General features: G+C 39.3%; 1 protein-coding gene across 1 annotated transcript in view; it reads left to right on the forward strand.

The window, feature by feature from the left end:
- MYO3A (myosin IIIA) overlaps positions 1–22,587 on the forward strand; it is a 159,503-nt gene that overhangs the window by 122,641 nt on the left and 14,275 nt on the right. Inside the window, exons 31-32 of the mRNA XM_089693783.1 lie at positions 10,816–10,919; positions 20,672–20,712. Of these exons, the coding sequence (XP_089549909.1) occupies positions 10,816–10,919; positions 20,672–20,712 (145 nt within the window). The remainder of the gene's footprint in view (positions 1–10,815; positions 10,920–20,671; positions 20,713–22,587) is intronic.

Raw genomic sequence — 22,587 nt, forward strand, 5'->3', positions numbered from 1 at the left:
TGGCTACATGAATCCACTGTGTCTAAGTTTTAACAGTAAGTAATAGGATAACCTACAGGCAAATCAGACAATCATAAATCACCAAGACACAGAACTATTACATTACCATGGAAACTACTGTTATCTGATTCAGTAGATGTGATACCTGGGAGGGAGACACATCTATGCCTGAATACAGAAACCCCTGAAATGTGAGGTACAGTAGTAATATTAACAAAGAGAAATGGACATTCCCACTGTTTACACTTTTGCTGCTACACAGAAATCCTAAAGAGCTGAAATGTTGGGTATTGAGGAGACAGGTGATCAGGATAGAGAAGACTCAACCTGCTGCTGATCATTTTCTAATGAAGAATACACCAATCAAAGAAACCGCAGTATGTAAAGGCTGTGGTATGGTACTGGGCCTATTTATTGCAATTTTGTTGCACGAAAAGGTCATTGAAGGCACAGCTTGAACAAACACATTGGAGAATGATGAAATGTGTAAGGGAACAGAGGTGAGTTGAGTAGAGGCAGCTTACTATTGGTGCCCTAAAGGACCTTAACCCCCCTGGCAGTATTCCCGATTGTAGCTCGGGGTAAAGTTTCAGTACCAAAAGCGGTAACCCCGAGCTACACTCGGGCTTACCATGCGGCGCTGCTCTGGGATCTGTTCTTCTCTTACCTTGTCCTGCGCTCCCGCGATGTCCCTCCTGCAGTGTCCCCAGCAATGTCCTCCAGCGGATGCCTGCATCTGTCATCTGGGTTCTGTCCCCTGTGAACGCCAGGACGTATGGGGGACAGAACGGCGGGAAATTATTCACTAAATACACTAAAATCACATAGTATAACATTACTGTATCAAACCATTTCACATACATTTTGTCCCGAGTGCTTTGTCCTGTGTCCTGCCTGCATTTTTACTGTTCTTTCTGCCTGGAAACTCAGAAATGTCCATGGCGTCCAAAAAGCGTCCCTTTAGGTCAAAAGCGGTTTTAGACCAGATAGAGAACAGCGATAGTAAATTAGAACCACTTGCAGAATTGAATGATAATGATTCGTGGGGAAATTCGTCATCAGACACTGAAAACGATTTTGCGACTTTGCTCAGTGATGTGCGAACATGACTATATATTTCAAATTTCAGTGTTTTTGGTTTGATTTTATTATTGAATTACATTTATTATTATTATATTATTATTTTTTATGATTATTTATTAAACTATAATTTATGATTTCGTGTTTCAGATTGTAACATACCCGGAATTTTTACTAGACTCTTGTTTAGACAGATTTCAGTGAGTTATTCCTAAAAATTACAGGCCTACAATAACTAACAATGACATTTGTTAGTTAACAGTAATGACTAATTTTCCTATCAAAATATTCTTACATTTTTTTTAAGAACACGTAAGGTTTTTATTTGGTGTAACAGTTGCTAAGGGCTTTGGAAGACAAATTGACTTTGATGCTTTTTTTATTACTGCAGGTGTATCTTACAATTACATTAGTAAACAGATGAACATTGCCATCTTCATTGGCATTTGCAGGCAGTCTGGAGAGATTAGTTTGATTGGTAGGCATGGTGATCACGGGATCAAGAACTGTGTTGATGTTCTTCTTGATCACTATGGGAAGACCTGGAGCTGTCACAGAGGGAAAAGTCAATGAACTAGGAATGCACACAGATGCACATTCCTCCTTTTTGGCTGGAGTAATCACTCAAGTTTTCACAGCATGGGACCTGTGCTTGAAAACAATAGCTAGAAGACATCAGACCCTAAACATGCAAATAGAAATATTATTAGGAATCAAAGTGAGTGAAGTTTTCTTTGTGCAAAGTGAAGTGATTTTGTACAAAGTACAGCAACCCACAGCAACCAACTGTTACATAATAAGTCTGACTTTCTATTACAGAAAAATGCTTTTTTCTTGTATGGTTTGCCTCTACCAGCCATTTATGTTGTACAATCATGAGTAAAGGGTCTCTGCACTCAAATAAATAACATTTCCCTTTAAAAGCTTTCAAATCATCCGCTATATTTAAGCCATAATGATTTCATATTTATGAATCAAAGAGTTTTCTATATGGCTGTAACTAAATGTTCCCTGCTCTATCTACAATGTGCTTTCTCTGTGACTGTAGATCCTGGCAGGGAAAGGATGGCCATTATACACCAATTTGGAGTGATTGGGCACAGTGGGAGTAGAGCCAAGCCTTTAATATATGGATAATTTTTGCTTACTATATATGAATCACCGGTTCCATCTTGTCTGTCTGTCTGTCATATTTGTATGTGGTAAATACAGTGTTGAGAGCTGAGTGGATGTATTGTATGTGCTCTTTACTAATAATGTGTTAGTTCTGATTGAATGGCTATAGTTTTATATTGTTATTTTTGTATATAGATTCATCCATATATGCATCTGTCAAGCTGTGTACTGTATATACTTGGTATTTGTGTGGAATGACCGTGCACAGATGCTGCATGGGGAGAACTTCTCCTGGGCCCATTGGTTAAGGTTTTTTTGTACTGTATATTTTAGAGGTGTATGTTTACACAAGGATTTTGCTGCCCTGTCTGACTTTACATTGTAATACAAGCTGAGAGACAGTTTTTGAGATTGGGCAGTTGACTTTACAGTGTTACTAAACCCAGAGCCCCGCATTTACTATATCTGGTCTCCCACAGTACACAGAACATGGAGTTGCAATTATTTTAGTAAATATAAACTGCTAAATACCTTTTCTCATCAGCAGTATATAGCCATTTTAAGACTACTATCATTTTCCAGCCAAGCACTGGTTAATCCTGTAAGAGGAGTTTTCATTCTCCTCTGACTGTCCTATGAGGCTGCATAACCCCTGACTATCTGTCTGGGCAGTGCCGAATGACCCTGTGCCAATCACATACAGCCTCCCAAAAAAGAAACTCACTAGCAATACACACCAAACTGAGCATGTGCAGAGTGACTTCTACTATCAGCAGGTGGATTGGTGACATCAAAAGAATGGGAAGATCAGAGAAGACAAGATCTAACAGCCTTTTTACACAATGCAGAAGATTAACCCCTTAGGTTCCACAGTGAATATAACAGACATGCTTTACTGCATATACAGACTGATTTTGCTGTTGTGGGCTTAGTAACACTTTAACATCTGAAAGGTCAATCAGTGAAGCTTGGGGTGTGATTGCCATTATCCCTATTTTCTTATAAAGAAAATTTTTGTCTTACATTTTTGTTGGATTTTTAAGGCAACCTTGAAACATATACAGAGAAGCCACTTGTTAAAAAGATCAACATTTTATTTTAGCAAAAAATGGATTTTGTTTTGGCACATTGAAGTATATCAGATAGGTAGTGCATACTTGACCAATATCAAAAGCAATGGTTTATACCAAAGTATTTACTACACTGATTTGTGGTTTATGCAGTATGTATCCAGTGGTGTCCCTCAAAAGCTGATTTCCATCTTGCAACCTCAAGTTTGAGTGCAGATATATATTCAGCTTGGAATCCAACACGTTTCAAGTACATTAGTACAGATTCTTCTTCAAGGAATGGATACCACTCTATACCAATAATTGTTATCAATGAATCAAGAATTGATGCACATTCTTACAATTAAACAGCAATAAATTAACCATACGGAATACATAACCACCAAAAATAGTTAAAAGGAAATCCTTCATTGTGTTTAGACAAATTTCTTCCATAGCCCAGGGTTCCATGGATCCCTGTCTAAGAAAGTCTGCTCAGGGTAGAAAGATAATGCAGCTAAGGGACCCTTGAAGAAAGCAACATGTTAGTCTTATCACCATATCTATGTTTGGTCTCTGGCCACTTTTCTTTTATTCTTTTCTTTGATTCCTTATTTTCAAAGATGCCCACAAGAAAGAGTGCCAAGTTTACGACCACCTTTACTTCATTCCATTCACATGGCATCATGGGTCACTCTCTTCTTTCAGTGGTGAACAGGTCCAGAATGCTACGGTTAACACTTATTTGCAGCATTATCCTGTGAGCCCAGGACTTCTTGATGATGTTTCCCCTGGTGACGTAATTGCCACCTCTGTTCAATGTAATTGGGTTGAATGAGGTTTGGTTTCACTCTGCCTGAAAGAGGACCATTGCTGGACCTTGTGGCTGTGAGTCTTCGGAGGACAGCTCGAGAGAAGGTGGGAAGTGTGGGTAGTGCTGCTCTTATACTGTATGTTAGCAAGACATTTAAAAAAAAAAAGAGTGCTAGTTTCCTCAAACATCTCAGTTTACAGCATATTATTTGCCACAAAACATTAGGTGCACTTTAAAAAGGCCCTTATATTTACTTTACATGTATAAGCAGAAGGCTCTGGAATAGAAAAATGTGAACTGTATTAGAGGAAAGACCTTGCAATGTTATCACATAAATTGGGTTCCCCACTGACCATCTCCTCTGGCTGGGTCTCCAGCTCCAGGATATTTCCACTGCTGATCTCAACTGACTAGCCAAGCATTTGCCGGCAAGTGAACTGTAAGAGGATTAGATGAAATTGCTGTAATGCCATCTAAGCGAGTTGAGAAAAGCAGCAAGTTCCACTAATTGCAGCTTGTGGGGGATGGCTGACCCTGCTTAGTAATCATAGATGGTATTAGTCATCGCACTTTGTATGACTTGTGAAGCTGTGAATCACCACTACTTAAACTGAAATTATTCACAAATGTCAATATTTCTTACTTCTTGTTTTTTTCATAAAGTAAGCTACTAATAGATTAGTTTGCTGTGTACTTGTTACGTATTAGTACTTATATGTATAAAGTAATAGTATAAAGTATTTCTATTCTAATTCTAACATGCTTTTCATATGTTACTGCCTCTGTTGTGAATTGAGTGCTACTGTTATCTAAGGGCTTGTTTACACCAGCCCGTGCATTAACCACTTCATGTCCGGACACTTTCACCCCCTTCCAGTCCAGGCCAATTTTCAGCTTTCAGTGCTATCACACTTCGAATGACAATTACGCGGTCATGCAACACTGTACCCATATGAATTTTTTAGCATTTTTTTGAGACAGATAAAGCTTTATTTTGGTGGTATTTATTCACCACTGAGATTTTTATATTTTTTGCTATGTAAATGAAAATGTCCAAAAATTTTGAAAAAACTTGTTTTTCTTATAAAATTTTGCAAATAAATAATATTTCATCATAAATCTTGGCCAAAATTTATTCCATTAACTTTTTAGTAAAAAAAATAACCCAGATTAGTTCATAACCAAAAATTATAATTTTTAAACATTTTTTTTCTACATTTTTATATTATTATTTGTTTTTGTTTTTTTTTTACATACTGTCATCCTAGCAGTACAGTGTCACCATGGTGACACTGTACTACTTGTGGGGGTGATGAAGATTTTTTTTTTTTTTTTTTACACCAATTGCTTTTACACCCATAAAGGCTGTAAAAGCAATAATTTCTCCTTCTCTCTGGCTGCATTCTTGCAGCCATTGAGAACTACTGTGTGAGCTGTGATTGGCCACCGCTTGCCACATGGTACAAGGCTGTCTGTGATCATTCACAGATTTCACACGTAGTAAGCAATGATGTCAGAAGTGACATCTTGCTTACTACACTGCATGTGATCACTGACTGGCCAATCAGTGATCACATGATCAGGACCTTACACACAGGTCCTGTCCGACGATCGGTGTTCCACTGTGTGCATTGTTACTATGTAGTTTATGAAGTGACATATTAATATCGATGTCGCACCACTTCCTCCAACTCAATCTTTCTAAAACTGAGCAACTATCAGTCCCTCCCCTCATGCCAGGGTGTTAGGTGTAATCCTAGACTCTGACCTGTCCTTTCAGTCCCAAATCCAATCACTGTCAAAATCTTTTAGACTTTGTCTCTGTAACATCTCCAAAATACGCCCCCTTTTTACCAATGAGACCACCAAGCAAACCATTCACTCCCCTGTTGTCTCTCACCTTGACTATTTCAATGCTATCCTCATAGGCCTACCTCTATACAGGCTATAGCCCCTTCAGTCTATCATGACTCATCCACCTTTCCAACTGTTCAGTGTCCGCTACCCCTCTCTGCCAATCCCTTCACTCGCTTTCAATTGCTGAACAAATTAAATTCAAAATACTAACAACAACATGCAAAGCCATCCACAACTCTGCCGCAGGCTACATCACCAATCTTCTCTCAATATATCACCCAAACTGTCCTCTCCACTCCACTCTAGCTCTCTTATGTCCTCCTCCCATGCTCGTCTTCAGACCTTCTCCAGAGCCTCTCCCATCTTCTGGAACTCTCTACCCCAATCTGTCTGACGACCACCTACTCTGTCCACTTTTCGGCAATCCTTGAAAACCCAACCTATCCTGCCTTTAGTTAACAACTGAATCTTTTAATTCTCCCATCAGCTTATCCATCACAATTATTACTTTTTGTGCTACTTGCCCCTCAAAATCAGAGTAAAATCAAAACTCCCGAGAGACATACAGTTTTGCTAATATGTTGTCTTACAGAATGGGTCTTCAAACTACAGCCTGCAGGCCAAATCTGTCCTGCTGCTAGATTCTATCTGACTTTCTGATGTAAGAGGGCACTCTAATGGGGACCCTGGTGTAAGAGGGGATTCTAATGAGGCACTCTCATGTAAGGGGGAACTCTCCTTTAGGGGACGATCTAATGTAGGAGCACCTTTGATGTATAGGGGACTTTGATGGGAACCCTGATGTAAGAGGGCTGTGATGGGTACTCTTATGTAAGAGGTGACTATGATGGAACGACTTTTTTGTAAGGGGAAATCTGTCGTAACGGCAAGTGTGATGTAAGTGGTCTCTGATGTAATGGATCTATGATGGGAACGTTCATGTAAGGGGGCTCTGATGAAGACTCTAATGTAAGGGGAATCTTTGACAGGCTCAAGTTAATTTGGAATGTCTTTGCTTTGTGTTTCTGACATTTTTGCCGATTACAAAAACGCCAAGTAAAACTTCTTCTGTAGTGATGTGATAATTTCTTTGCTAATTTTCCAGTGTATACTTCTGTTATGCAGTGTTTGTTTTACCCTTTTCCAATATGTTTGCTATGCTCTTTGGGCACTGAGGATGAGGTCATCAGAGAGAGAGCACTTGTGGAAAAGAGAGGGGTGTAGATTTCCTGCAGAGAGAGCACTTGTGCAAAAAAGAGGGGTAGGGATTTCCTGCAGAGAGAGAGCTGAGACTGTAAGTGTTGCAGCCTCCCCTCACTGAGACATGCAAAAAAGACTGTTAATGCTTTAATGTTCCTGTTTGGAAGATACTTTATGTTGGATGGTTCACTGAATGTTATTTCTTCAATACATGGATTTCATATACAATGATGTGTGGATTACTGTCTATGTGGATGATACATTTCTCAGTTGGGATTTCACTTGTTATCCACAAGCCCCAACTGAGTGGAGGCACTAGCGCTTGTTAGAGATCTTGTCCTGATCACACAGATTATAAGGACTCTGCTCCTAAATACTATACAGGTGGCACCATCATACCCCAGTAGCCGCAAAGAGTGTAACAATAGCATTACAATTCATTTAAATTTGATTTGTTCATTTATAACACTGATTTTTTTTGGCCTGCAAATATTTCTAAACTATACAATGTGGCCCTCATACTGAAAAATTTGAAGACCCCTGTCTTACAATATAAAGCATCATATGCTGCTCTGCCTGGGGTAAAATTCTAATCTATCAACTACTAATGTGTACTAAAGCTTAATTGTATTCACCAAGCAGCATCCAATCAAAATCCATATTGCAATGGCCTGACTTCTGCAGAGTGACATGTGACTGGTTGCTGTGGTTTAGTTAAGTCTGCCATACGTGGCTTGATTTTCTCTCATTCAGGCTGTGGACTAAACAGGAAATCCATCAATTCCTCCCACCACACTAACAGCATGGATAGAGGAATCTCCACTGCTGGCTATTGTATTCAGGAAACCATAGCAGCCTGGGCTGCCAGAATACACTGGCACTGCTTCACAGTGATTGCATCTGATAGGAATCAGTAACTGTTTGGGCGATAGTTTTTCACCCACTGCAGTTGATCTCTAAATGCTTGCAGGGTGGCCCATGGCTTGAATTTCAGCCAATTCAACAGGTAATTGTCTAGGAATTCGAGCCATCTATGGCTAGCTTTAACTTAAGAGGTTAGCTCACCTTTACAATAAACTCTTCTTTAATAAAAACTGTAGGTATAACGTGGCTTATCCCAAACTTGTCCTGACAAACTCCCTTGTAGACGACACACCCCTTCTTGCCTAAATGGCAAGACATTCTGGGCATTGGGCACAGTTGAGCTTCACAGGAATGCTCTGGCATGTTCAAAACCTGCGAATGCACAGCTTGATCTCTCTCCCTCTCCCTCTCCCTCTCCCTCTCTCAGGCACTTTGACAGAGAGTGCACTGCACATGCAGTGCTCTTTTCTGCAAAGCTTAGATGCATCCTGCCATCTGGACAGGATGAAGGGTCACCTACCTGAGAGTTTTTTTAGACAAGCTGCAGGTGGTCTACAGATCGGGAATAATACATGTTTGGGTTTTTTTTTTTTCAAAACCTGAGCAATGTTATTTTACTGTATGGAAACTCAGGGATGCATGCAAAATTTTATTCTAAAGGTAAAGTAACCTTTTAAGAATTAGAACTCTTTACAGAAAAAGTATTTATTCAGTAACTGTTACATTTGTTTATGGTTAGTGTACATAAAAGTAGGTAGAAGAGACCTGATCATATGCTGTAGTTTACAGACCACAAAAAGCAAATTATAAAAATGGAATCCCATTTGACAATGAACAGAAGAAACATGATTAGAGGTAGATAATAAATGACAAATAGTAGCACTGGTAAATGCTGTTTCTATGGAACCATTCTAAGGACATCTATAGATAACTGTAGTGCTGTATATATACTAGAGCTTTAATGGTTGATCACTTTCTCTTACTGAAGAAGGGGAACACTACAGGAACAAAGCTAGCAGAGCAAGGGTCACACATCACATGTAACTTTTCCTAGCAATCCCCTTCACTTCATTATTGTAGCACCCTCTAGTGCACATGGTTAGGCAAATTAATTGGCTGACAAGTAGCTAAAGTGAGAATGTCTGTGCGATTCAAGCTCAGGTCAGGCTGGAGGGCTCCGCAGGTCAGGCCTTGGACCTGGTTCTGGAAGTTTACAGACATTTCTAGAAGCTAGAGGACAGAGGTACAAGGGCAGGGATTTCAATATTCATGGGAGTTTAAACAATCCCCAGGCAGGAGGCCTGACAAGGTGCCAAAATGTGCCGAGTCAAGAATCATGAGGCCTGGAGGGGACCTTGGGGATGGGGGCTCTGCCTCCAGGCAGGAGCTGAGGAAGGAAGGAAAGGAGCAGTTTGATCAGAGATATCTTCACCAGCTTTCATTCCCATCCAGAAGACACCCTGTATTGCAAGGAGGTCCGAACAGCAGTCTTTACCGAGCAGCAGGATTTCAAGGGACAGTGTAAGTACCTCTACTTTCACCACCCAAAGCCTATAGGGGAGAGGAAGCCAACTAGCCATCTGGGAGGGACAGCTTCTGGAAGTGCTTTACCAGTTTGTTGAAATAAATTTTCCCCCAGGAAACACAGTCTGGAGCTTTTCCTAAGAAGACAGTGTAGCCACAGTGGTCCTCAAAGTTTTTCTACACTTATCACCCTGAAAGCCTACAAGGGAGATTGCAGCCGAGGGCAGTAATCAGCTAGATTTCAGAGTGACAGCATGTTGTTATCCTCCAACCTTGCTCGGAGAGTTCTCAGTTGAAGCCAGATGCGCTGGCATTTTTTACTAAGGGGACATAGAGCCTCCTGCATACAGTTGGGACTTTGCTATTTCTATTAAGGAGACAAAGAGCTCCTAAAAGCTGATGGGATATTCACTACTGATACATTAAGGACTGACATTATTCTGCAATCTAGAATCTAGTCTAGAATCTATTTTTGCTGCAAATTGTACATAGAAAAGTTGTCCTCTAAGTCGTTGTTGAATTCAGTTTGGGCATCCCATAACGCCTTATCCCCATTAAGTGCATTGCACTTGTTGATGTAAGGCTTGGATGCAGCTGCTCCGTCATGGAAACCCATTCCGTGAAGCTGTGCTAATCTGAAGGCCATATGAAGTTTGGAGGTCTTTAGCTATTAACTCTGCAGACAGTTGGCGACTTCTGCGCACTGTGCAATTTAGCATGCGCTGACCCCACTCTGTTATTTTACGTGGCCTACCACTTTGTGGCTGAGTTGCTGTTGTTCTAAGTTGCTTCCACTTTTTTATAATACCACTAAGAGTTGAGCGTGGAATTGATTTTATACACCTGTGCCCATAGAGGTGATTGGAACACCTGAATCCACTGATTTGGAGTGGTGTCCCAATACGTTTGGCAATATAATGTATATACAGTTTAGCTTCCGAATTGGGTTGTAACTTCATCTCTGAAAAAACTCAAAGTGTATTAAGCTTTGTGTTAGTGCTTAAGTGCTAAAAATCTTAGTGCTGAAGCCACTTGATTAGCCAGGTGACTGTCATTTTCATAAGCAGAGATCATCACTGGTGGCTTAACTCAGTACAGGTGATCTTTAACTGTAAGATTTTAAATTAACTTTATTTTATTGATTGTGATGTCCCTGTACAAATGTCAACAAATAAGATACCTTATAATATTTATAGTATTATTTTGCTTGATTTTACTTGATATGGATGTTTCTGCAAATTACATGGATATTGACATGGATGTTATTGCAAGTGATCTATTGAATAATGTGTATATGTTTATTTTAATTAGTAGGGTCACACTTAGATGATATCAAGCCACAAAGAACTCCGAGGAGGCAGAGACCGAAGACACTAAACAGCCCTGATGATTCCACCTACTACAGTATGTTGCATGTGAGTGTTCTTTTAAAGGAAACTCCAGTTTTGTTGATTAAACAAAAAAGAAAAAAAAGCCTTCAGGTCAACCATGGAAATTCCAAGGATTTTAACAACTTTATTCATTACTTACTGGTTTTGATGTAGTTCTTGCTAGGAACCAGGGGCGGACTGACCATTTGGAAACTCGGGCACTGCCCGAGGGCCCGGGGTCAGTAGGGGGCCCCATGAGATGCCCCTGGTACCTTTTTTATAGGCTTTTTTGAGTTTGGGCAAGGACACAGGGGCCCCATGATCCCCTATTGCCCAGGGGCCCCATGAGTTGTCAGTCCGCCCCTGCTAGGAACTGACAGCTAAGTAGTAGAGACTAGAGTTTTTACTAGGTACATGACCTGTCTCAGTGCAAGAACAACAAAAACTGCAGTAAAAGCATCCATTAGATTTCCAAGATGGATTTTGCTCTCTTGCTTGCTCACAATGCCGTAGAAGGACCAGTCACAGAGTGACATCTCTGTCTAGTCAGCTAAGGGAGCCCTGTCAGAAGGGAAAGGAAAACTGGTCTCTTAGAACTCATATGACGTGACCCTAAGCCTCTGGTGCCCAACTTGTGTCTAGAAGCTGCCTGTGGTTCTTTGGTACTTGTTGTTGTTTCCTTTGGCCCTAACAGACAATAGTTAGTGTTTTGCCTGACTACATGTGTACTCTTGGTTAGAGAATGTAAAATATCCAATGGATATCCAATTGCTTCAGCTAGTTAAACAGGTTAATTTCTTTTACACTATATACTTTTTTGTATTGAACATTCCCCTTTCTCTTTTTGTATTTTTTTTTCTCTGATCATTTTTAATGGGTCATATTTGGAAGAATATCAGATGTTCTTCCAGCAATGTATAAGGGAACTATATGAAGTAAAAAATCTGGGATTACTGATTTGTAAGGGACTGTAATTTGAGTCATGTCTAGCAGTCTTTTGTTACTTTTCTCCAGCCTTTGACTGTCTCCCTCCAACCATGCCTGAATGATGTCTGCAGTCTCCAACCTTCTCCTGTAGCATGGCTGTAGTCTCTATGTGTTTCTGTAGCATTACAGACAGTAAATACTATGGAGTTGATTTACTAAAGGCAAATATACAGTGCTCTGCAAGTTCACTTCAAAGTGCACTTGCTGCAGAGCTTAATAAATGAGGTAAAGCTTCACTTTGCAAAGACTACCCAACTACATGCAAGGAAAAAAAATAGCATTTTTGCTCGCACATGATTGGATGATAGAAATCAGCAGAGCTCCCCCTCATTTTAGAGCTTCCCCTCAGATCTAGAGCAACTGCACTTGCAATGCACAGTATATTTGACTTTAGTAAATCAACCCCCCTGTATAGCCCTTTGGTGAGATAAAGTGGTACACTATTGGCACCATATCTAAGGCTAGGTTCACACCTATGCAGTTTGCGCTTGATCCATTTCTGCAGTGTGTTTTGAGGTGCGCTTTGCGTTTTTGCACATGCTTTTTTGATGCGTTTTGCCTTTTTAATTTTTTATTTATCTTGTTGCTAGGCAGATTTAAAATGCATCAAAACATGGCAAAACACAGCAAAAATGCACTACATGCTTTTCTGCAGTGTTTCCATTGAAGTCTATAGAACCAAAAATGCAACTTTTTACATTTAAAAAGGTCCCTGACCCTTTCGAAAAAACACAGATGTGAACGTGTCCGATAGGAAATCATGTTAAATGGACTGCAGTGCATTTCTGCAAAACCCTTACCCTAGGTGTGAACCTAGAGTAGGGTAAATTAGCAACCATTACCCTGAGCTAGCGTAAACCTGAATTAGTCACAGATGCATCCCAAAGTCATATTCTGAAAAGTCACCGCTTAGCCAATGTCATGTAAAGGGCATATCTGATATATTCATTTGTCTATTGGTTTTACTTGCAGTATGGCTGTATGATTTCTAGTCATTTTTTAATAAAGTACATTTCTGCCAATACATCTAAAGCTTTTAGAACATTGTTTTATATTACAGGTAAGGTAAATGTACTTCCATTTCTAACAAGCTGAAATACTATAGACAGCAGTCAGTTTTTCCAATGACCAAGTACGCTGCTTCTGAGATCACTGCAGGTGCTGTTGACCTGCTTCGGATGCTTTTGCATTCCCAGAATGTATGCGGAGAAACGTTTATTTCCCCTTTTTGTAGTCAAATTTGAGAAAACCTCAGTAGAATTTTGTTATGTGTTTCTATTCACAATGCATACCTAAAAAAAACTGATTTTTAGTATTAGGATGCTCCTGAGGAGGTGTCATGACTGACTTCTTGTTAGCATACAATGGAGAGGTCCAACACTGAAACATTTAACCTTTTGTTAAGACAGACAGTGTTCAAATATAGTACAACTGGTGAGATATATGCCTCCAGACAGGATTAATTATGATACACACAGCTTCACAGCCCCCAAAGAGAACTAACTAGATGTTTTCCTTGCTGGAATTTCCAAAAAAGAACATCCAAAAAGGTAAGTTGCTATGTATATTTTTGTTTTTACGCTTTTCTTTGTGAATCGGGATATGTAACAAATATAAAGTAGGTATCATCCAAATTTGGTTGCAGCAGTGGAAATGCTCTTTAAGCAAACAAAAGCCTGTTAGGCAGGCCATACACTATACAATTTTCTGTCCAATTTCTGCCCAATTTCCTTTAGATTTCCCTTCAATTATGTAGTGCAAGAGCCTGCCTAACTGTATACAATTGAAAGTGTTGTTAGGATTGACCTCCTATTATATGGTTTTTGGTAAATCTAAACAAACATCTCAAGAAAATTGTATAATGTATGGCCAGCCTTAACCCTACCCTTAAAACTGCATTACCATGAACTCCACAACCCTGCATGACAAATAAGTGTGAAGGTGGACAAATTCTTTAAGGGCCCTTTCACACTTTTTTAGTCTATTGATGTGTTTTACTGCATTTGCAATAACATTAATTTTCATTTTGAATGGAAGGCCAATGCACCACAATGTACTTGAGTGTTGGGTGGCATTAAAATAGGGAGGCCATGGAAATAACTAGGTCTTCCTACCTGTCCTGTGGCTACCTGCTTTGGATCCAACAGCCTACCAACAAACTCCTGACAGTAATCAGCTCCAGTAACTGTTTTTTTTTTACCATTTAGTTCAACTCCAAAACTGGAAAGATGGTTTAGGGATGTAGGATACCCAAAATGGAAAATAGGAAGACAGAGAACTGAAACAGCCACATATCTTATGAAGAGGACAGCGGTTTAGACATTAATGGCTGTGTGTTGAGTTATTTTGAGGGGACAGCAAATTTACACTGTTATACAAGCTGTACACTCACTACTTTACATCGTAGCAAAGTGTCATTTCTTCAGTGTTGTCACATGAAAAGAAATAATAAAATATTTACAAAAATGTGAGGGGTGTACTCACTTCTGTGAGATACTGTATATGTGTGTATATATATATATATATATATATATATACTATATTACCAAAAGTATTGGGACGCCTGCCTTTAGACGCACATGAACTTTAATAGCATCCCAGTCTTAGTCTGTAGGGTTCAATATTGAGTTGGCCCTCCCTTTGCAGCTATAACAGCTTCACCTCTTCTGGGAAGGCTGTCCACAAGGTTTAGGAGTGTGTCTATGAGAAGGTTTGACCATTCTTCCAGAAGCGCATTTGTGTGGTCAGGCACTGATGTTGGACGAGAAGGCCTGGCTCACAGTCTCCTCTCTAACTCATCCCAAAGGTGTTCTATCGGGTTAAGGTCAGGACTCTGTGCAGGCCAGTCAAGTTCCTAAACCCCAAATTCACTCATCCATGTCTTTATGGACCTTGCTTTGTGCACTGGTGCGCAGTAATGTTGGAACAGGAAGGGGCCATCCCCAAACTGTTCCCACAAAGTTGGGAGCATGAAATTGTCCAAAATGTCTTGGCATGCTGATGCCTTAATAGTTTCCTTCACTGGAACTAAGGGGAAAAACCCAACCCCGCCACACCATAATCCCTCCTCCACCAAACTTTATACTTGGCACAATGCAGTCAGGCAAATACTGTTCTCCTGGCAATTGCCAATCCCAGACACGTCCATCGGATTGCTAGACAGAGAAGCATGATTCATTACTCCAGAGAACATGTCTCCACTGCTCTAGAGTCCAGTGGAGGCGTGCTTTACACCACTGCATCTGCCGCTTTGCATTGCACTTAGTGATGTAGGGCTTGGATGCAGCTGCTCAGCCATGGAAACCCATTCCATGAAGCTCTCTATGCACTGTTGTTGTGCTAATCTGAAAGCCACATGAATTTTGGAAGTCTTTAGCTATTGACTTTGCAGACAATTGGTGACTTATGCGCACTGTGCACTTCAGCATGCGCTGACCCCACTCTGTCATTCTATGTGGCCTAGCATTTTGTGGCTGAATTGCTGTGGTTCCCAGTTGCTTCCACTTTGTTATAATACCACTAACAGTTGACGGTGGAATATTTAGTAGCAAGGAAATTTCACAGATGGACTTATTGCACAGGTGGCAACCTATCACGATACCACGCTTGAATTCACTGAGCTCCTGAGAGTGACCCATTCTTTCACAAATGTTTGTAGAAGCAGTCTGCTTGCCTAGGTGCTTGATTTTATACACCTGTGGCCATGGAGGTGATTGGAAAACCTGAATCCAATGATTTGGAGAGGTGTCCCAATACTTTTGGCAACATAATGTATATATACAGGGCTCTTTCCCCTTAAATGTTCCACCCTAACACAAATCCCATATATATATATATATATATATATATATATATATATATATATATACACATATACACCATAGTTTGTGAACTCTATAACTTTCTTTTCTACAGACTAAATAGTATGTACTGATTTGGGTTATTTTCACCAAAGAAATATCGCAGAATACATTTTAGTCTTAATTTATGAATATAAATGATATATTTGCAAAATTTTATAACAGAAGCAACGAAAAAAACATGTTTCTTTTCTGAATTTTCAGGCTTTTTTCATTTATTTACCAAAAAATAAAAACCCCAGTTGTGATTAAATACCACCAAAAGAAAGTTCTAATTGTGTGAACAAAATGATAAAAATCTAGTTATGGTACAGTGTTGCATGTCCACGCGATGGTCAATCAGTGCGGAAAGCTGAAAATTGGCCTGGGCAGGAAGGGGCTAAAAGTGCCCAGTATTGAAGTGGTTAAATCAAATTTTGGGTGGTTACTTTTACCCTAGTAGAAATTTTGTGAAATCAATCGGAAGAACTAAAGCAGCTTTACAGTGAGACAAAAATGTCAGAATCAAATTTACCCACGAGCAAAATAGAAAATATTAATTCTGACTTTTTATAGATAAACCCTTTAGCATTATATTTTTAAAGATGTTTATATAGCAGCAGTTCAATAATGGTTGATATAGCTGCCATATGACCATTTATTATGCTGGGCACTCTTGAACAATATCTGCTTCCTGTTTCCATATATACTGAATATGTCTAGACAAACTGATATGTCTGAGACTTTATGAGCTGTTATTAGATTATCCCTTTCCTTTTTCTTATAATAGCCATTCTATTTGTTCTTACATCATCACTCTTAAATACAAGTGCATCTGTCCACTGACTTGTATTTGTAGACTTTATTGTCGCTTCACTTTTCTCAAAGTGCTTTAAAATACCAGTCTGTAAAATCTTAATCTAAGAGGATACAGAAAGACCCATTTTAGGATGCTATTTGGATCATCGCTTTGAGGGAGTCAAACAGTGAATCATTTTTCAGGTGAAGGAGCATTCCTATGCATTATGTTCCCTAAAGCAGCACTGAAAGGCTATGTCTTGGCTCATCTGCCATCATGTATTCATGTATTCCTGCTCATATACGATGAACTCCACCCACCATAATCTTGGCTATTCCTGCACTCCAAGAAATGGAAACGTTGCATCCATTCACTGTTTCTTCAGTTCCCATTACAGCACATAATGACTATAAAAACGGGAAGGACAGCTGGTCTTGTGTCTTCTCAGATCTCGCTGTCTAAGATGAAATTCACATATTGTCTAGAGGTATTAGCAGTCTTGGAGTATTAAAGGGTTAGCCTTATTACTTAAAAGTTCCTATGTTTAACCTTTCAGATATGCTGATATGGTACAATAATATCAGTCAACTCGGGAGTATAATAATGAAAGGAATTTACTTAGCTTGGTTTAAAGATGTATTACAGATGATAAAAAAATAGATAAATACGGCATATTCATTCCAGTGGGAGTTTGCAACATCTTCATTTGAAGTTCCTGGAGGCGATAGTCCTTGATTCATATTTCTCTTCTGAATCCAACTCCAATGGCTCTTTGTCTTCCAAGAATATATATAGCAACCCCAAAACTCAAACCAAAACTGGTTTGAGCCACCATAGAATGGAAAGGTCATAGTTTCCCAACTTCCCACATAATAATGAGACCATATGTCTCAGTATACATGAGACTATATTTTTCAGTATACATTAAATAGTATACATGAGACCATATGTTTCAGTATATGCATATTATGTTGATGTATATAGATAGAAGTGATTACTTGTACACAGGGGCGGACTGACCATTTGGAAACTCGCACTGCCCGAGGGCCCGGGGTCAGTAGGGGGCCCCATGACATGCCCCAGGTACCTTTTTCATAGGCTTTTTTGAGTTTGGGCAAGGACACAGGGGCCCCATGATCCCCTATTGCCCGGGGGCCCCATGAGTTGTCAGTCTGCCCCTGCTTGTACACTAACATAATTGATAACATTAAACTATTACTAAGTTTCTTGTTAATCAATAACTATTAGAAACCTATACTACACTTGGTAACATAACACCTTCTTAGGAGTGGCAGGAATAATAATAATTTGGCAGGTAAAACAGCTTCCATATATGTTCACTTTTGCCTGGAGTGCAATTTTAAATGTACCAGTGAAACACAGTAGAGACAGAAAATACGTTTTTTTTTGTTTTTGTTTTTTTTGGAATTACACCCAAGGCTGCCAAGGGCAGCTTTTTGGTATAATGCCTGAAAACATAACTATCATCATGTCTAAAGGAAATTCTGTGACCAGCATTGTTTTTTATTGTTTAAACTGCTGATACTTTTGAAGTGATCGTTATGACATATGAACACAACATTTGTGTGCATCAAAATATCTCCGCAAGAAAGGTATAAAACATGACTGAAATTCAAAAAAGGGCATGGGAAAGTTATAACTGTGTAGTTTGCAAATGCTTTAGCCATCCAGCATCAAGATTGTGGTAGGTGAAAAATGGGGTGAAGTTGGTAATTATGAACAGGGTATCTCATCACCATGATGGTAATCACCACTCATTACCGTGGATGATATTTAAAAAATTTGGATGATATTTAAAAAAGGGGCAGGTTATTCAAACAACTCCTGTCACATTATTCCATTAATTTAATGTCCCTTAATTGTTGGACTTCCACAATTCCTTTTGTTCAAGCCATACTGCACATCAACATTGATTAGACTAGGTAACTTCTTGAAAAGATGTAATTATCCTAAAGGTTCTACTTTTTCCACCAGGGCTATGACAGTGTTAGAATGTTCTGTGTATTCTTTGTTAATTAAGGCTGCCTTTATTAATACTATTTATATAAGGATCAGCTCACACTGTAGGAACAAGTTATAGGGATGCATAAAATACCTAAAGGAAATCTGTCACGATAAAAAAACGTATGTTGCTATTATTACCTTCTGAAAAAACTAGTAGTCTGATTGTCAGACTGATACAATGGCATCAATATTTTTCATTGGTTTTCAGATAATATGGAGGTAAGGAACATTTTTTTCCAACTTTTGTTTGCTCCGTACTTGTTCTGCATCTGTGATTTAGGAGTATAGAAATCAGTCACAGCCAGGCATAAAATAAGAACAGAGCATAGGGCACACAAACCTAGTGCATTAAACATAGATAGAATTTAATACCATAATAAAAAAACATTGCACTCAAAATTGTCAGCCAAAATGGTGCAAATAGAGACTTGGAGAAGAGATCCAAACTACTCCTCTGTGGCCTGGTGATAGGGCCACCTGCCAGAGAATAGTATCACTACACTCTCCAATGTAGCACAGAGGACCCGTCTCAAGCTGGTAAACACCAGCATTTTACTTCTCAGCAGCAAATACCAATGATTGCCTGGCAGTTGCTAGGCAATGTGTTCTGGGGTAGCCTCCTCGTTTGTCAAGCCTGTTGATCTAAGGAGATATACAAATTATAAATCTATTGGCAAAGTGGGAGTTCTGAATGGGAAGTTGCTGCTTATGATGTGTAAAATTGGCTGTGCCCAGAGGTGAAAATTTATAAACTTATGGGGTCAAGTACATGTAGGGACAACACCAAGCCTAGTAAGACATAATAAGCCATAACATCATACTGTATATGTTATTCCAAAAACAACATACAACTTTTGTTAGTTCACAAGGTCTGTGCTTCCTGTATTTTGTTTTTATGTTATACATAGTTATGGACCAGGGCCTCCGACAACGGGGTAGGAATGGCCCTCCTGTATGGTTCCTGGGCCTCATTAGTCCAAAAGGGGGCAGCTTACTTCCCCCTGCACCACCATTCCAAATCACCCTGTAACCCCCTCCAGTGTGCAGTCTTCTTTCACACTGCTTCTGGATGGCTTCTCCTTCAAGCCCACTGGCTGTCAGCTGTGGCGGGCACACTGAAGGATCGGTTTCAGGATGGAGAGTAGAGGGACTGGGAAACATTTCATGTTCACTGGCTCTTCCTTTCCTGAATGAACATAGTGGGTGATCGGTACCAAACACTCCTGTGTTCATACATAACTGAGGTATAGTAAACTGTGTTTATGATGCTTCAGTCTATGAATGAACATGGAGCCTCTGTATGGAAGACTTCCTTTTCATTTATTCTGCAGTGCAGTGTCAGGTAGGCTGTACAGGGCCCTATGGTTTCTAACAGAAGCCCTGTTGTGGACCAATCCTGCCTTTTGCCTATGATGCTGCAAGGCTTGTCATTAGTCCAGCCATACATGAATTGAAATTCGGCCAGTTCAGCAGGAATTTACCAATCAACTTCTGTCCAACCGGCCTGTTTGAAAATTTGGCTATATCCGGCAGCACTGTTCAATGTACTCTGACATTGGAGAAGTCTCCCTACTGTCAGAATAGAATAGCTCAGCTGGAAGATTCCCTCATCCAGATTGAGTTGTGGGAAAGTGTGTAATTTTTTTTTTCAACCCGCTGAATGAAAACAAAAATGAATCATGTATGGGCTGCTTTTGAGTAATTTAAATGCAATCATTGTTTGACGTGATTTTTTTTTTTTATATGATAGCAACCTTTTCATCTGGAAGTTATCATTTTGGCAGCTGACTAAATATCCTTCATATGGTCAACATCAAATTGGCCAGATACTAGGCTCAAACACTGTCGCATCATGAAGGACTGAAGTCACCATTCCCCCTGAGCTCTGACACCAGCCAACACAGGGTATTGTGGTGGTGGTTTCAATTAAGTACCTATAAGGGTGTGCTGGAGAAGTAAATGTAAAATGGTTGGGGGGTGAACCTAAATACACTGTCACTTTGCTGTATTTTGTTAAACAATGTTCCCCCTTACAACTGGTTGCTGCTGCTGGCTTTCCTTAAAGTGCTAAACAAGAAAAAATATATTTTCTGATAATATTCTAACTTTACATATTACATAACTATGCATATTTATTATTTTTGCAGTTGCCCTATGTAGATGAAAAAAGAAAACCAAGAAAAGAAAGGTGAGTTAATGCTTCCAGTTAATCTCAAGAAAATGTCCCATTTCTTTAATTTTTTGGCATTTGTTTCACAATGCTGAATCATGGACTTTCACATTTTAATTATACACTTCAGTGTTTCTTTCTGTAATAAATTTTCCCAGGTTATCTCTAATTATAGCTCATATATTAGCCACAGTTTGTGTTTTTGAAAATAATTACACATGATTGAAGGGTTTAACATGTAAATGTATATAATTCTTGTGTTTTGAACCTTTTTATTTTTTAAAGCTGGATGTAGATTAATTTATTATATTTATTCCACCCACATATTTGATAATCAATTTCTGGTCAGGCAATACTGTTACTGCTGGAATGTGTTTATATTCTTTCCCATAGCGGTCACCTGCTGTGATGGATAGAAGGAACCTACATCTCCTTGTAAGCAACAGCTGAGTGTTTTTTCCTGAGTGACACATAGTTCTCATTGTCTTAATATTGGTGCATTTGTTTTAGATCATATATAGAAAAATATTTAGTATCTTAAAATTTAAAAACTTTTTTGATATTTCAAATAAACTAAGGAGCAGTTAAAACTAGACATGAGCTTGGGTTCAGTCTGAACCTAGGTTCAGCTGAACCGGGAAGAACGTTGTCAGCACAGGCCAAATCAGGAGCAGCCAGGTAATTCACTGTTGTGGCTACAGTCACAAAAGGTGGGGATGCTAGTGACATTGTTGAATAATTTGACCACACTGCCATGTAAGATCAATGTCATTGACTTAAAGTATAACTACAAGAAAACAGTTTTTTGCAATTTGGATAGAGAACCCAAGCTCACCCTTTATTAAAACCCCTACTGGGTTTTTTTCAATCTGTGTCCCACTGGGGAGATCTCCCTTCACTTTCTATCCTGGTGACACAACAGGCGAAATAACTAAATCTAAAGTAAAGAAATGTCCTCTTAGACATTTTTCACAAAAACCAGTGTCCCCACTGGAAGATATTCACACTTTAACTGTTCTGGTGGTAACTCAAAATTTTTGATGTTCTCTCACTTTCAGTCCTAGTAACAATGGTCACAGGATGAATAGAGAGAGTGAATCTCCCTAGCATGGGCACACAGCAGTGAAAACCTGCCGGGTTTTAACTTCCCCCATATTAACCTCAGCCTAAAAACACCAAAGAGAACTGGAAAAAAGTGGAGTAGTTGCCCAGGCAGGCCAATCATTTTGCAGTCCTATTTGTGCTCCATTCTTCTTTGCAGCATTTTTGGGCTTATTAAGACCAGAAATAATAATTGAAATATTCCAAATGTGGAAATGCATGCAAGTCAGTCAAATTTAATAGCAATTAAAATTGATAATGGTTTCTACCCTTTGTACCTTCCAATAAGTCTGCCTGTCATTTACATGGATCATTTGACCTTAAAGAGGTAAAAATTCAGGTCATCCACATCGTCTACTGCCACTACTGCCAAACCTAACTGCCAAAAAGTTTGGATTTTTGTTCAACCAGTCTTGTGATTCACACAGCCACATAATATAGCCAGGTCAGTGACCATACCTTTCTCCACTACATCTAAACAATACAGCTTGGTCACCCAACCCATCTTCAGCCTGCCGATCAGACAATAAAGATCCTCATTTTGCTTCCATTTCTGGCCAGGACCCAGTTTTAGCCCCACTGTTCAAGGGAATATAAGAAGAAAATATAAGGACAGATTCAGGTACTTACACTGGCTAATATTTTGAGAAAAAAATAAATATTGCATGAATAATATATATAGCGCTACCCCTGGAGGTGCAACTAAAAAATATGCCCATGTCTCCCTTGCCAGTATAGAGGCAGTTCCATGCACACCGACAGCACAGGATCAGTCTATAGGATGTCTTTTTG

The sequence above is a fragment of the Staurois parvus genome, unplaced genomic scaffold (assembly GCF_062004578.1).
Source record: "Staurois parvus isolate SC_StPar_1 unplaced genomic scaffold, SC_StPar_1.0 ptg000636l, whole genome shotgun sequence".
Classification (NCBI taxonomy): domain Eukaryota; kingdom Metazoa; phylum Chordata; class Amphibia; order Anura; family Ranidae; genus Staurois; species Staurois parvus.